General features: G+C 48.6%; 1 protein-coding gene across 1 annotated transcript in view; it reads right to left on the bottom strand.

Annotated features, from left to right (window-relative positions):
- The window catches only part of LOC123656183 (cationic amino acid transporter 2-like), a 55,808-nt gene that overhangs the window by 25,805 nt on the left and 16,903 nt on the right, over positions 1-13,100 (bottom strand). Inside the window, exons 5-13 of the mRNA XM_045591888.1 lie at positions 12,791-12,895; positions 12,119-12,256; positions 11,158-11,306; positions 5,256-5,353; positions 4,338-4,477; positions 3,473-3,575; positions 2,447-2,595; positions 634-800; positions 27-135 (exon numbers count right to left, since the gene is read on the bottom strand). Coding sequence (XP_045447844.1) covers positions 27-135; positions 634-800; positions 2,447-2,595; positions 3,473-3,575; positions 4,338-4,477; positions 5,256-5,353; positions 11,158-11,306; positions 12,119-12,256; positions 12,791-12,895 — 1,158 coding nt within the window. The remainder of the gene's footprint in view (positions 1-26; positions 136-633; positions 801-2,446; positions 2,596-3,472; positions 3,576-4,337; positions 4,478-5,255; positions 5,354-11,157; positions 11,307-12,118; positions 12,257-12,790; positions 12,896-13,100) is intronic.

The following is a 13,100-nucleotide window of genomic DNA, read 5'->3' as shown; positions in this document are numbered from 1 at the left end:
TTAGTAAGAGATGAAAAGAGACTCACCAGCGGCTATCCAAACTCCAAATCTTATCCAAGTCATGTGGTCGAGATTCAGCATGAGATACACGTTGATTAGGATGCTAAGACCCGGCAACCAAGGGACCAGAGGCACCTAGAATATTCATTATTTTACTTTTGTTCTATGAGATAAGGCCACCTTTGTTATGATTATTTGCTGATTCTGTTGATTTGGGAGGGAGGATAAATAACATTTTTAATAGACATATGTAAGAATAATGTTTTATACAGTCAAGTTAGATGAAGTAGTTACAAGTCCATAATTTTTTTTTTTTTTATTAATTACATTGAATATGGAGAACACACACACAGAATATGGAGCAGCCCGACTGGGGTAGTACCTCTCGACCTTACAGAAGATCACAGCAAAATAATACTGTTTTCAAGCAGTATTGTGTTCCTGTTGGTGAGTAAGGTGACCAGAGCTCCTGGGGGGATTGGGGATTGGGTCGGCAACGCGCTTGCGATGCTTCTGGTGTTGCAGACCTCTATAAGCTACGGTAATCGCTTACCACCAGGTGAGCCGTACGCTTGTTTGCCGACCTAGTGACATAAAAAAAAAAGAAGAAGTGAAGTGAGGTGAGAGTCATACCGAGAAAGCGAGCTTCTTCTCGGAGACGGGCTGCCTGGAAATGGCCACCAGCGTGGCCAGTAGTACCACCGCGCCGGCCACCAGCGCCAGCAGCGCCCCCCCTCCACCCTCCAGCGCCGCCCCCCCCAGCCGCGACACCAGGCTCATCACCACCACGCACCACACACCTGGATATAAGGCTGTTGTGAAACCTCCAAATTCATTTTTTAATACATTCAGCCTGTAACATCCCTCATCTGGCCTCTTTCCCTATAAAGGATTGAAGCTCAATCCGCCACGCTGCTCCACTGCAGATTGACGGATATAATCCCTACTATGAGTAACGATCGCTATCAGGTATTTATGATAAAAACCGGGACCGATGGCTTAACGTGCTCTCCGAGGCACAGTGGGGAGACCCACAAGGACAGATATCCATACCGGAAAGAAATATTCGTCGAAATACAATATCCATCCCGAGCGGGAATCGAATCCGCAAACCGTCGGTGTTTTAGGCGACTAGTCACACAACTACACCAGAGCAATTGTTATTTTTTTTTAATAAAGATAAATAAATAAATTAATTTTTCCCAGCTACGACACCAGGACCGTCACGTACGTACCGCAGTATCGGAAGTAAGAGGGTTAGTAATTAAACCTCCGAATTAAAGAACTTTAGTATTCTTCCCTTCCTTTATACGTGGAGGTCTTAAGAGGAGGCCTTTGTCGACAGACAAGCTGTTCCACACAAACACCCAGTTGCCGATCATTCAAATACAAGTTAAATTTAATTAAATCGATTTGTTTTTAGAAAGTAGGCATGTATTATTTTATGTATTAATGTTAAGGAAAGAAGCAGCAATAAAGGCTATTTTATTTTATTTATTTATTTTAGTATTCTTCCCAGCCGCGACAAAAAGGTTAGTAGTAACGTACCATACACCTGGACATGGTGGGGGAGTTAATTATCAAATGGGATTCCGGGATCGATTACCAAGCTACCGTCGATTTTGGAATTTTCGCAAATATATTCAAAATTTCGTAATAAATCATCATCATCATCATTTCAGCCTATCACATTCCACTGCTGGACATAGGCCTCCACAAGTTTGCGCCAAAAATGGCGTGAACTCATGTGTCTTGCCCATAGTCACCAGTCGCTGGGTAGGCGGGTTGATGACCGAAATATATGTATATATATATATATATATATATATATATATATAAATCATAATATGTATAAAATAACGACAAATTAATCTGTTATATTGGCAGCTATTTTACAAAACGCCTAACTGCGACTGTACACAGACCTTGGATACACCTGACAATCTTTGTATCTCTCTATTTATTTATACCAGCTATTACATCTGGATCTAAATTCTTTAAACGCCGAGGGTGAATATAGAAATCTTTAAGCCAAATAAAATCGTAACGATATTTCGTCTTATCACTGACCGTCTCTTTGAAATTTATGTACCGCATGCGAATACTCTTAACACGGAACTTTATACCATTACCACATCATCATTACAGCCTACACAGTCCACTGCTGGACATAGGCCTCCACAAGTTTACGCCAAAAATAACGTGAACTCATGTGTTTTGCCCATAGTCACCACGCTGGGCAGGCGGGTTGGTGACCGCAGTACTGGCTTTGTCGCACCGCAGACGCTGCTGCCCGTCTTCGGCCTGTGTATTTCAAAGCCAGCAGTTGGATGGTTATCCCACCACCGGTCGGCTTTTTAAGTTCCAAGGTGGTAGTGGAACCTTGTTACCACATGGCCACAAAATATGAATAAAATACATATATAATTAATGGAAAATAGCTTACCATAAAAAGTAACGAGCGCGGAGACCAGCATGGAACTAAGCCTAGTGGGCGTGTCCAGTCGCGACGAATTGAACAACTGCTTCAGTAAGGCTCGCCAGGAGAACTGCAGCGGCTCGGCCGAACGTTGCTGCGACTGAGTCCGCTCGTACCTGACAAACAGACAAACATAATGATTTTTTATACAACAGGGTCGGCCGACCAGCTTACTAAACTAAGATCCCTCTTAAGGAATAAATTCACGGGTTTGGTGACTACATATGCGCGATATATATGCACGATTATAATAATACATATTTCGACATGTGGGGTTTCCACACATATACAAACTTTTTATATTAGAACTAGCTGACCCCGCAAACGTTGTTTTGCCATATATGACCAGTCTCAGGTTTTTGTAATTTTACGACAACCATATCGGCATTTCGATCTTTAACCTTATCAGTGGTTAGATTCTTGACTGTACTGCAACTTAGAGTGAGATTATCCTTAAAATGCTTACTAAGAAATCCATAAGAACCACAAAGTATTTTCGGAACGTGCACAATAATTTTTTTCTCTAAAAGTTTCGTCAGACACCTAACGTCCATTTCAGAATGAACTCTTTCGTCCCAAGTACTCTTTAGAGGACTTATTTTTCCTACGAACGGTAAAGGAACTTTTTGTGTTCTTGATAAAGCTATAACGTTATCAATATTATTTGTATTATTATTAAACGTATTTTCAACTTCTTTAACTTTTTTTTTCAACTTTATTAACCTTCTCAATCCCCTTATAAGTTAGGGGAATGAAAAATAGATATTGACCGATTCTCAGACCTACCTAATATGGACACAAAATTTCATATTTTATTAACCCTCTTAACCCCCCCCCCCCTTATAACTTAGGGGTATGAAAAATAGATGTTGTTCGATTCTCAAACCTACCCAATATGCACACAAAATTTCATGAGAATCAGTCAAGCTGTTTCGGAGGAGTTTAACTACAAACGAGAATTTTATATATTAGAAATATATATATATTAGATACCTGAGTAACAGGACACAGGACGCCACCATGGAGTAAGCCAGCAGGGTCCCGATGGACATCATATGGATCAGCTGCTCCAGCTCGAAGATCATGGCCAACGTTCCTGTGGAGACAAAAGTCAAAGTGTTATATATATATATATATATATATATATATATATAATACGGGTACATGCTATGCTATTCCCGCTTGTTGATTGTGTTTGAACAAATACTTCTTTCTGTTCTGAATTTTTGTCAAAGTGTCAGAGTAAATTAGAAGCTGTCGGTCCCAATTGTTATCACAGAAACCTGACAGCGATCGTAACTCGTAGTCAGGAATACTCGTTTATCTGCTACCTGACGCGGAACAGCGAATTAGATTAAGTACCGACCCTGTTTCTTTATATGGAGAATGAGGCGTATGCCCAGCAGCGGGATGTTACAGGCTGGATTAATAAATCAATAAAAAATATGTGGCCGCGTAGATTCAGTTGTAAGAGCATTTTTTAGATATAAAATACTGCTTCTATTTTATTGGTGTTTTTTTTTGATATAGTCATTTACACATGATAATTTCGTTTTTTACACAACTAGTTCGACAAACCAACGGACGGCTCACCACCATCAGACACCACACCATCACCATAGATGGATAGTTTTGTTGTTAATAAGGGCTGTGTCTTAATTTGTCATCTTTAAGTGTATACCGATTGATTTTTTTCTGGTCACCTGACTCACCAACAGGAACACGACACTGCTTGAAACAAGTATTATTTAGCTGTGATCTTCTGTAAGGTAGAGCACTACCCCAGTCAGGCTGCTCCATATTATGAGCGAGAAATTTCCTGCATTGCCGTATCTTAGATTTATGTTTCAAGTCATACCAGTAAAGAACCCAGCCACCATGGTGCCCACAAGCGGTGTCTGATATTTTTGACTAACGCGGCCCATGAACTTGAACAGCAGTCCGTCCGACGACATCGCGTAGATGATACGAGGTAGAGGGAAGACTGCGCCCAGGAGACTGTGCACACACATCAATTTTTTTATAAAAAATAATCAATTTTTATATATTACCTCTGACACAGAAAAGATATAATTATAATTGCAAATATTAGAAAGTATGATTATGTATTATTCATCAGTAGATCAGATACACAGTTACCGTTATATATCATAATTATATACGCTTTGTCTTTCTTATTAGAAAAAAACCTGACAATTACTCCACATAAATTATTATAGATCATTTTATAGATAATTGCTTGCTCTACCGGCATCCACAACTAAAAAATTTATTACTACTTTCGTTTTTGTTAATTATTTAATTATTATAGTTCATGATTGACGGACGGTAATTTTTTTACTTATGTAGTGCGAATTATTCGCACGTGTATTGTAGATAAAGGACGCGGAATTATCACTTTAAATGTAGGAACTTGACTTAAGTGTATGAAACACATAAGGGGTGTCACGTTTAGGCTCGATGGTGTAAAGGATGGAGTAAAACTTATTTATTTGCCCCTACAGTAATATACGAAACGTAACTCTCTCTTTCTATCTTCACTAACTTTTCGTATCGCTCTCGTTACACATTCACCAGCTTACTTCAAAAACCACGAACGAACGTGATATCACAAGGATGGGGGATATCGTGTGTATATATTTCATTGAACGCGCAATTTCTAAACGAATCAGACAACCAGCCACCCTGCAACCTTTGTTCTGTCTGGGAATTTGTACCCAATGCTTAATTTTTCGAAATTAAATCCGATTATACCAACATTTAATAATAGTGTTACCTGGAGCAGAGCGCGCAGATGGCTCCGACGCTGACGGCGTACTTGGCCCACGACCAGCCCAGGCGGTCGTACACGAACGGGAACGGGGCCTTCTCGTCCTGTACACAAATATAACAAAAGGTATTATTATATATAACCTTGTCTATTTTTTTAATACAATCAGGGTGACAAATAAGCGTAAGGCTCACCTGATGGTAAGCGATTACCGTAGCTTATAGACGCCTGCAACACCAGAAGCATCGCAAACGAATTACCCTGACTTTGCCTGCGTTTTGTGGAAACCGGTACCTGCTCGCGGGCGCCTAGCTGGGCCTCCCTTCGGGGTCTCACCCGGTTGGGTTGCACGCGCCGAGGGCTACCGGCGACCTGGAACGCTAGGGTGCTGAGGAGAAGGACGGACCAAGATGTCGGAGGGGGGGGAACCACCCCCTCCTCGCGAGCAGCGGAGTAGGAGAGGCGGGCGGTCCGGTATACCGCGTACCGTCGTCCGCCGCGACATTTTCAACCAGACGGTTGAAGCCGTCGCGCCTCCCCCCGCACCCCGCCCCCGGATGCGGATTGCCAATGCCGATCGCCCGGCAGATCGCCCGGCCGAGGAGACCACTAGAGCCGCTGACGCGAACTTCGCAGCCGCCGTAGCTGCATCTACGGCGAGCGCAGAAGGGGCGAAGCGGGCTCGCTCGGAGGGATCCTCGCCGAGAACCGAGGACGAGGAGGATAAGCGCCCGCGACTCGTCTCGCCGGAGTGCGACTCCTCCTCGGTGAGAGAAGCCGCCGGAGAAGCGCTGGCTATAGCGCACGAGGACCCGCCTCAATCTCCACCCTCACTGGAGCGCGGAACGCTTCGGTCGGGGGAGTCCGAGTCCGAACCGTCGTGGCCGCGTGACTCGACCAGTTACGCAGCCCTGCCCTCCATGGCGGTAGACAAGGACCCTTCGAGACCATCGTCTCCTCAGGCCGGACCGTCGACCGCGTCGTATGCCGCGGTCGCCGCTGCACCGCCATCGCCTAGGAGCCAAGCGGTGCAGCCTCCGAGGACTGCCGCCGCAGCGACTAATGTGACCAATAAGACGCCCAGATCGGCCTACCCCCCGATCACTGCCGAGTGTCTCCCAAATTGGACCCGGCACTTCGGGGAAATAAGGAAGAGGCTCGGACGCGCCCCGAATGCACGACCACTGGGGAAGGGACGCTTCCTGCCCAGCTCTCCTGAGGAGTTTCGGGTGGTTCAAAAGTACCTGGAGGAGGCCATGCAGCAGGACCAGTCAATCTCCTGGTTCTGTTATAGCCCTGCCTCGGAACTGCCCGCAAAGGTGGCCATCCGAGGGCTACCCTATGACACGCCGCCCGAGGAGGTGCTGGCGGCTCTGCAGGAACTGGGGTTCCCTGCGGAGCGGGCCAAGGGCATCCCGCCCACCAGGGGCCGACACGGGTGCGTGTTCTTCGTACAGCTGGCGCACATGAGCGTTGAAGAGCTCACCCAGCTGTACGGAGTTACAGAACTGCTGTGCATGCCCGGCCTAGTCATCGAGGCGTGGCGGGGCAACAGGGCGCCCCCTCAGTGCCACCGCTGCCAGGCCTTTGGCCACGCGTCGGCCAACTGCCATCGGCCGATAAAATGTGTTCGCTGCGCCGGCGAACACTTGGCGAGGGACTGCCCCAGACCTGTGGAAGAGCCTCCGACTTGCGCCAATTGCAAAAAGGCGCATACCGCAAAGGACCGCAGGTGCGCGGTATTTAAGCGAGAGGCGAGGAAGAGGGGCATCTCGTTGGCCCCATCCCGCCCCCCCGCGCGCCAACAGGTCGCGTTGACCGACGCCGAACCGCCACCTGCACCGGTGCCGCAACCGCGGCGCAAAGGTGCAGAGAAAAAGAAGGAGCAGCCGAAGACTCAAGCCGAGGGGTCGGGTGGAGCTCCACAGGAAGAGGGACCTGTGGAGCCCCCCTCGACGGAGCGAGCGGAACCTAGATCTCCGACCACACTAATTGCACCCGCCAACCCTCCTACCGCCAGAGGCCAGCAGCAGCAGGCTGGAACAGAGGGAGGTCAAAACACCAAGCCCAACAAAAAGAAGAAGAAGACCAGACGCAGAAAGCGGGCGGCCAGGCCGGCCCGGGCGGAACCCGCGGCCGCCTCGACTCCGCAGCCGCGGCAACGAGAGCCGGCGGCATCTGCGCCGAGCGACCGAGACCCCCCCTCCTCAAGACCAATAACAGCCAGGGCCCCGAACCCGGACACGGTTGCCGCGATCCGGCTGTTCATGGAGGCCCTTACGTCGATCCTGGTGGCGTACACCCAGGGTCAGGACATTGTGCCGGCGATCTCGGCTGGAATTGCTGCCCTCGCACAGCTAAATTCCAGCTAAGAATACTTTACTGGAACCCAGGCGGCATCAGAGGCCACGTTCGGGAGCTGACATTGCTCGCCCAGTCGAGGGACATCCACGTCATCCTCCTGGGCGAGACGAAGCTCTCGAAGGAGGTCGAGCTCCGAGTCCCGAACTTCTTCGTGTACCGGCGCGACGAGGTCTCTCCCCGGGGAGTCCCCTACAGGGGCACGGCAGCCCTGGTGAGGAGGGACATCGTACACGAGGAAGTCGAGCATGCACCGTACGCCAGCACTCGTACACAGGGCGTTAGGGTGCATGCGGGGGACGAGGAGGAACTCCTGCTGTATGCCGCCTACAAACCACCCGGACTGACTTTCTGCAGCACTGATGTCCAGACGCTCTTCAGCTCACAGAAGCCTACACTAGTCGTGGGTGATCTCAACGCGAAGCACCCCAGCTGGGGCGCGCGCGTCATCACCCCGGCCGGAAGGCAACTGTTCGAGGATAGCGAACGTCACGGCTACGGTATAATGGGTCCCGGAGCGCCGACCCATATACCGACCAATCCCAGACAGCAGCCGGACGTACTGGACATAGTGCTGCACCATGGACTGACAACCGTTGCCGATGTTGAGGTGGTGTACGACCTCAACACGCAACACTTACCGATTCTGGTCACGCTCGCCCTCCAGCGAAGTTGCACAGTGGCCCGCAAGCCCAGATCGCGGGTCGACTGGGAGCGCTTCAGCGCTGCACTCGCGGGGTTCGAGCTCACGGTCCCTGTTGCGACGTCTGCCGACATCGAAGCGGCGACCGCGAAAATCTGCGGCGCAATCAAGTCGGCCAAGGATGCGGCGACTACTACGCAAGGCCCGCCTACGGGTAACAGGGACCGACTCCCGAGCTCACTCCGCGAGAAGATGCGGAGGAAGCGTCAGCTTCGAAAGCTCTGGGCGCGCACTCGCTGCCCGAGGGTGAAGCGCGACCTGAATCGGCTTGCAGAGGAGGTAAGGCGCGCGCTCGTTGCTCTCGACGACGACAACTGGGAGGCCGCCGTCGATCGAGCGACTGAGCGCGAGATCAGCCTGTACAGCCTCTGCAAAAAGTTAACCGGAGTGGACACACCCATCTACCCGCTCATGGACCGAGCGGGTAAAAGGGTATACTCTGCCAAGGAGAGAGCGGAGATCCTGGCAGAGTACATGGAGGGGCAGTTTACCCCGAACCCGGCCAATACAGAGAGCGAGGATGTCGTCCGTCATCACGCGGCAGTCCGCGACCAAGTGGACCGATTCCTATCGGCGCCCACTCCGATGCTCCGGGGTGACGAGCTCATCACCCTGTCCGAGCTACGGAGGGCGATCCTCCGCCTGCCTCAGCGGAAGGCGCCAGGCGCCGACGGGATCACCAACGCCGCGCTGATGCAGCTGCCTGTCGGGTGTCTCGCAGCGCTCACGAGACTCTTCAATGGGATACTCCAGTCGGGACACTTCCCCGAGGCGTGGAAAACAGGGAAGGTAATCGTCCTCCCTAAGCCCGGGAAGGACCGCCGCCTCCCTGGAAGCTACCGGCCGATCACGCTACTCTCGCACATCGCCAAGCTGTTCGAGCGTCTGCTGCTGCGAAGACTCGCACCTCACCTCCCCTTGCGCGAGGAACAGTTCGGGTTTCGCGGCGGCCACTCGACGACGCTCCAGCTGGCGAGGGTCCTCGGTCACCTGGCCAGTGAGTTGAACAACCGGCACTGCACGGTCGGGGTCTTTCTCGACATGGAGAAGGGCCTTCGATCGTGTATGGCACGCCGGGCTCCTGGCCAAGGTGATCGGTACGACGACGCCGCCCGCGCTTGTGCGAGTAGTGGCATCGTTCTTGGAAGGCCGTAGCTTCTACGTCTCGGTGGAAGGCGTGGATTCCCAACCGCGCCCCATCCGGGCTGGAGTACCCCAGGGCAGCTGTCTGTCGCCGCGTCTATATGCGGTGTACACGGACGACATCCCAACGCTCAAGAATCACCTAATGGAGTTCGAGGACGACGTGATGTTGGCGCTGTATGCGGACGACAGAGCCTACTTCGCGTCGTCGTATCATCACTTCGTCGCCACCAACAAGATCCAACGTTTGCTGGACCTGCTCCCCGAGTGGCTGGATAAGTGGAGGATGGCCGTCAACGTTGGGAAGACGGCCGCTCTGCTTACCGGCGGGTACAAACCGTGGCGCCAGCTTACTCTCCGAGGCCAGGACGTAGAGTGGAAGACCTCAGTGAGGTATCTGGGGGTCCACATCGACCGGAGGCTGCGCATGATTCCGACCGTCAACCAGGCGGTCAACCATGCAGCGGCGGCCCGGTCGAAGCTCCACTCGGTCTTCACCTCCAGATTACCGACAAGATCCAAACTGAAGGTCTATGGAGCCTACGTCCGGTCGCGATTGACGTATGCGGCCCCGGCTTGGTACGCCCTCTGCTCGGCGAGCCAGGCCAGACGGCTTCAGGTCCAGCAGAACCGGTGCCTACGATTGATAGTAGGAGCTCCGAGGTACGTCAGGAACGACGTCATACACAGAGACACCAAGACGCCCACCGTGGAGGAGTATGTACGTCGCCTCGCACGCGCCATGTTCGCCCGCGCGGACAGGAGCGCGTGCACACACCTCCACGGTATCGCACCGCTTCACGCGAGACCGCCAGACGGACGTCCCCTGCCTCGTGAGCTCCTGCTGTCACCGCCGGTTCCCAGCACCGATGTCGGTGGCGACGAAAGTGACGACTACGACGATGGCTAGGACACCCGGGTTGCAACCGTGGTGTCCCCTCGAACTCCAACCAGACTAGACTTGCCGACCTCAACTTCTAACAGGCCATAGCCTACTTTAAGTAAGTATGGCCCTGACCCAACGGGTCAAAACACAGATCCCGAAGGCGTAGTCCCTCGGTGATGACAGACCGGGTGGAGAGGCGTATGCCTAAAAGCCCGTACCCGGACAGGCCCGCAGGCCTGTCAGGAAGAACAATCTCTCTCTCTCGCAAACGAATTGCCGACCCTACCCCCAGGAGCTCTGGTCACCTTACTCACCACAGGAACGCAACACTGCTTGAAAGCAGTATTATTTAGCTGTGATCTACTGTAAGGTCGAGGTACTACCCCAGTCGGGCTGCTCCATATTTTGAGCAGGAAATTTCCTACTGTGCCCTACCTCAATGAATGTAATTAAATTAAATATAGACTATTATAACCTTTTCTATTAACATCTACAGACGATAAATGAATACCATATGACGGATCATACTTTTGAAGTGAAACTTCTTTCGCACGCTTGACTCGAGGAGTAAGCTAGTGAATGCGTGACGAGAGTGTTACGAAAAGTGTGATCGGGCGAGGCGAACGGAGCAAGAGAGAGGGGTGCGAGCACACATTTCCTTTCTCTCTTTCACTCATAGCCAGTAACATTCTGTATACCTAAGATACAGTGCAGGCCTATTGTGCAGAAGTTTTACTTCAGTCGTGTGATATAAAGCACACTTGTTTTCTTACTGTCATACTTTTTGCAAATCATAGTATCAAATAATCCCTCACCTGCATGTAATAGGGCAGCATGAGAGTGAGTACGGAGGACACCCCGCAGTAGGCCAGGAACACGATGAGTAGGGACGCCACTACTGCGAAGGGGATGCTCTTCTGAGGCCTCCGGGCCTCTTCCCCAGCTGTCGCTACGCAGTCGAAACCTGGCCGAAACACATGTTTAGTTTAGTGATCACTTGTTTCTGAAGAGAATCTCTTCTATACAACATTACACATATACAAAAATTTATTTCAGTTCTGGTTAGTCGTTGTGGATATCCCCACCGTGCCTCGGAGAGCACGTCAAGCCGTCGGTTGTTTTCATGTACGTCTAATAGCGATAGTTACTCATCATAGCAGGAAATATATCCGCCAACCCGTTCTGATCCTTCTCCTACTGGGGAAAGAGGTCTATGCCCAGCAGTGGGATATTACAGGCTGAAGCGTTATCATTATGATAGACAAAATATAAAACAAATTGTAAATTATAATTGAATTAGTAGTTTCGAAATATTAAATATATTAGCCAAAATGACAGAAATTACTTTTTTTTATTTTACGAAGGTACACTGATGCACACTTTAAGTCAAGTCGGATAATTTGGTTTTTATAAAAAGTGTAGGTAGTGGACGGATTTTAGTAATCTACTGAATTTCTGATGTATTTTTTTCCATAGTCTCCTTTATGTCAAATTAATACACACTCGTACATACTGTACAGTGTAGTCGTAGACAACAAACAAAAATTAAATTAAATCAATAACAAAAAAAATGTTTGTTTTGACATTAGTTTCCTGGTCCTCAAAAAAACACATATTATTAAACATTATTATGGCACAAGACACTTCGTTTGAAATTTGACAACTCGACCAAAATTATTTACAATATCAAATAAATTTTATTTCATTTTCAACTGTAACCTTAAATAACAATATAAAAGCAATATTTATATTTTACTGTAGTTGGTTTATACTCACCAATGAACCCATAAAAGCAGACGGCAGCGCCCTTTATAATCCCCGCAAGGCCATACGGCGCGAACCCTCCAGTACCAAAGTTCTTAGTCTCGGAATGAGGCACCTCTGAGGCTGGGATACGCCAGTTCTTAGTATCAGCTATTGGTCACCGAGAAAAAAAAATTATATTAGAAATAATTCGTAAATTCGTTAGAGAAACATGTAAAATTAAAATATATCGTTTTCTTAACCTATTAATCATTAAAATAATATTTCCAAGTAATAAAAATTGGTTGTGTGTAAAGTTGGTTGGTTAGTTTAACGTGACAACGTCAACAACACAACAAACAAACACAACACAAAACATCTTCTCCGACGCATAGGCCAATCGCTTGAGATAGATACGGCGCAAGCGTACAATGAGCGTAACGGGGCAATGAGCGCAACGCTACAATGACCGTAACACTACAATGAGTCATCCTTTTTCGTGCATGGAGCTAGTTATTCCTGGACTTATTAGACGTTGTCACGTCAAAAAATTTTGAAGACAGGAATCAAAATAACGAAATAATTTATCCAACAAAGATAAGTACTTACAGTTACATAACAACAAATTGTCAACGCAACTTTATGTATAAAAAATAACCCTTTATTACTATGTAGACTTCAATTTTATATATAATAAAAAAGTACCTTTGAAAGATCCAGAAATGATGACAAACAGTACAACACAGAGATTGACTCCCGTACAGAAGTTGTTGAACTTGGTTGACTCCTTCACGCCGAAAGCTAGAGCCACTGGAATTGAAATACTGAAATAACTATCGAAACCCTGCAGCACTGTACAATAGACGTGACATTTTGCAAAAATTCCACTGACTCTGTTCAAGCATCAAGCTAAATTCAAGTTAAAATTGTAGTTTAATTAACTTATTCCAGCACCGATCACATTATACACTAGTAAACAGAATTAGCATTATATTTTGTTAGGCATTTTAAGATA

This window comes from Melitaea cinxia, chromosome 9 (assembly GCF_905220565.1).
Source record: "Melitaea cinxia chromosome 9, ilMelCinx1.1, whole genome shotgun sequence".
Classification (NCBI taxonomy): Eukaryota; Metazoa; Arthropoda; class Insecta; order Lepidoptera; family Nymphalidae; genus Melitaea; species Melitaea cinxia.
The sequence above is the reverse complement of the archived record's forward strand: the minus strand, read 5'-3'. Positions and strand labels throughout refer to the sequence as shown.